General features: G+C 50.2%; 1 protein-coding gene across 1 annotated transcript; it reads right to left on the bottom strand.

The window, feature by feature from the left end:
• Positions 1 to 523: 523 nt before the first annotated feature.
• Positions 524 to 2,443, bottom strand: KCNJ11 (potassium inwardly rectifying channel subfamily J member 11). Its single transcript, XM_063944090.1, has one exon. It carries the CDS (start codon positions 2,084 to 2,086, stop codon positions 917 to 919), a length of 1,170 nt encoding a protein of 389 aa, XP_063800160.1. The 5' UTR covers positions 2,087 to 2,443; the 3' UTR covers positions 524 to 916.
• Positions 2,444 to 2,953: the final 510 nt, after the last annotated feature.

Genomic DNA, 2,953 nt, shown 5'->3' on the forward strand with positions numbered 1-2,953 from the left:
CCGGTCCCTGCACAACCACAGCTAAGGCTCCTGTGTACTCTGGGAATCTTTTTTTCCATCACTTGACTCTTCACGCTCCAGAATGCCTCTCACTGTTGTGTTACGCCTCCCCTCTTGGAGACCCACTACAGCAGACAGCACAGGCCCCAGTGGAACAGGATCACTTCAATGACACTCACGTGCTTTTACTGTGTTATACTTAAATATAAAACTCTTGCTAGGAATTGGACGCAGCTACAGCCTACAAATCAATGACAATAATACTAAGTGCAATATAAAATACTGTGCAATAAAGGTTAAATGAAGGATTAGCAGCACAAGAAGAAGCAGCTGTACAGGAACGAATGACTGCACAGCAGCAACGAGGAAACACAAGAATGAACTCAGCTGCTCCAGAACCTACAGAGAATAAAAAGACAACATCCGAAAGCATTCATCTGTGCCCTCAATCCTCTCCGCATCCCACAAACCTGTCTAGGAAGGAAAGGGTAAAATAAGCCAACAAGCACCTAGTAGACGGATGTGGGTTTACCAAGGCCACGGTTTATTAGTAGCAGAATTATGGAACATGCCAGGTGCTACGTCTTATTGCAGGGAGATTCCTAGCAAAGGATTCTTAGGACATCAGTCACAATTCTATATTTGTCTGGTCACTGATCTGGAGCAGTCTCTGAAAGTAATGAGTGAGATGAGCAATAGAGTAATAAACATGAAAAAGAACCAAGTGCAGTTGAATAATCTTTATACTGAAAACCATCTAAATATATAAAAAGATGAGATTAAGAACAGGCTGGTCACCCATAGAATGTCTGATCATCTTCATCCCCTGAGAGGAGTGATCGTTACTGCATAGAATATTCCACAGGAACCTCTAGGGTACATTAAACGTGTCTGATTAGGTCAATTTAGTCCAAGGTCAGGTGGGTTCCTCCTCAAACAATGTGAACTTTGGCTTTACCTTAACCGATGCGTTTCGTTTTCGGATTGTGCTCTTGGGAGAAAAGGAAATTGTGCCTAGGTTGCTCCTGTCCTCCTCCAGCTGCCTGGCCGAACACTTAGGCGTGGCCACATTGACTGTATTCCCAAACTTGGAGTAGTCCACTGAGTACCTACCATCTTCTTCTGCTATGACGGGGACAAACCTTTTCCCCCAGAGGATCTCATCCGCCAAGTATGAAGTCCTTGCTTGAGTGGTAATACCTGTGGTCTCCACAACACCTTCCAGGATGACAACGATCTCCAGATCTTCGTGGTGGGTGAGGTCAGCAGCAGTAATGTCATACAGCGGACTGTCCTTATTGATGGTGTGACATATGATGAGCGGGGAGACCAGGAATATCCCATTGGTGCTTATAGGGTTCTCCATTTGGATGTCTATTTGATTGAGCGGTAGGACCTCTCCTTCCTGGCTGCTGGACTTCCTCACCACCTGCATGTGGATGGTGGCGCTGATGATCATGCTCTTCCTCAAGTCGCCAACCCTGAACATGAAGCAGAGCTTGCCATTCCTGAGAGCGATCACAGCATATTTACTAAAGATCAGGGTCTCTGCCCTGCGGTGGGCCTGGGCGGTCTTCATGAAGATACAGCCCAGCATGATGGCGTTATTGACCAGTCCCACAATGTTTTGGATGATGAGGATTAGGATTGCAGTGGGGCACTCCTCTGTGATCATTCTCCCACCAAACCCAATGGTCACTTGGACCTCAATGGAGAAGAGGAAGGCTGCTGTGAAGGACTGGACACTGGTCACACATGGCACAAAGCCCTCTTCATTGTCGTCCAGGTCCCCATGGGCAAAGGCAATAAGCCACCAGATCATACCAAAGAGTAGCCAGGTGCAGAGGAAGGACATAGTGAAGATGAGGAGGGTGTAGTGCCACTTGAGGTCCACCACAGTGGTGAAGACGTCCAATAGGAAGCGCCCCTGCTCCCTGATATTCTTGTGGGCCACATTGCAGGTCCCATTCTTGGCCACGAACCTGGCTCTCCTCTCCTTGGCTATGTACCTAGGCTCATTGAGGTCCTCTGCCAGGCGGGTGGTGAGCACATACTCCTCGGGGATAAGTCCCTTCCTGGACAGCATGGCCCGCAGCGCAGATGGGGGAAGCACTACAGTGAGGTTCTGCTGCTCGGGCTGTGTCCGTCCGGCTGCCTCCTCCGGTCCTTGCAAGGAGCTCCATCTGTTCACGCCAATCAGCGGGCACAGGGAGGTGGGGTGAGGGGCTCAGGCAGCCGGGTGTTCAGCAGCTGCAGCAATGCTGGGTGGGCCATAGTGTCCTCTCTGACACCGGGGTGCTGCAGGTCACTGCCGGACACGCTACGACTGCAGGAGATCAGCTCCGCTCCGGTGCACAAAGGAGGACGCAGCAGCAGCAGCAGTAATTATTGTATACTGAGTCTGACTGGCTGTCTGCAGCCGATGTATTACCAGGAGCGGCCGCCAGATGGAGCAGCGGTAGCAGCAGCAAGTACATGTTCTCTGTAGCCGGTTAACTGACATGTACGGCCGCCAAGACGGCTCAGCAGCAACTACTAGGTATATGCTGCCGGTGTATTACCAAGCGCGACCACAAGAGGGAGCAGGAGTCATAGCAATCATACTGTGCGAGTGTGAATTGCTTTCTGTGCAAGACAAAGAAAGCTTACACTCTACCGGGATATTTCAGATCTGATTGTTGCTGTGCATGTGTATTGTGTATGCATCACAGGTACTAACTTACTGCGCATACGTATGCATCGCAAGGAGCACGCGCATCGGACAACAATGGGCATTGCTGTTCAGCGACAGGATGGTTCGAAAAATCCGATCGCACGGGCGTTCACAAGGTGATTGACATGAAGAGGCCGTTTGGGGGTGGTAACTGATCGTTTACAGGGAATGTCCGTAAAAACGCAGGCGTTCCCGTGCGTTATAAGGGAGGGTGTGTGACGTCAGCTCCGGCCCCGATCA

Source organism: Pseudophryne corroboree, chromosome 11, assembly GCF_028390025.1.
Source record: "Pseudophryne corroboree isolate aPseCor3 chromosome 11, aPseCor3.hap2, whole genome shotgun sequence".
Taxonomy (NCBI): Eukaryota; Metazoa; Chordata; class Amphibia; order Anura; family Myobatrachidae; genus Pseudophryne; species Pseudophryne corroboree.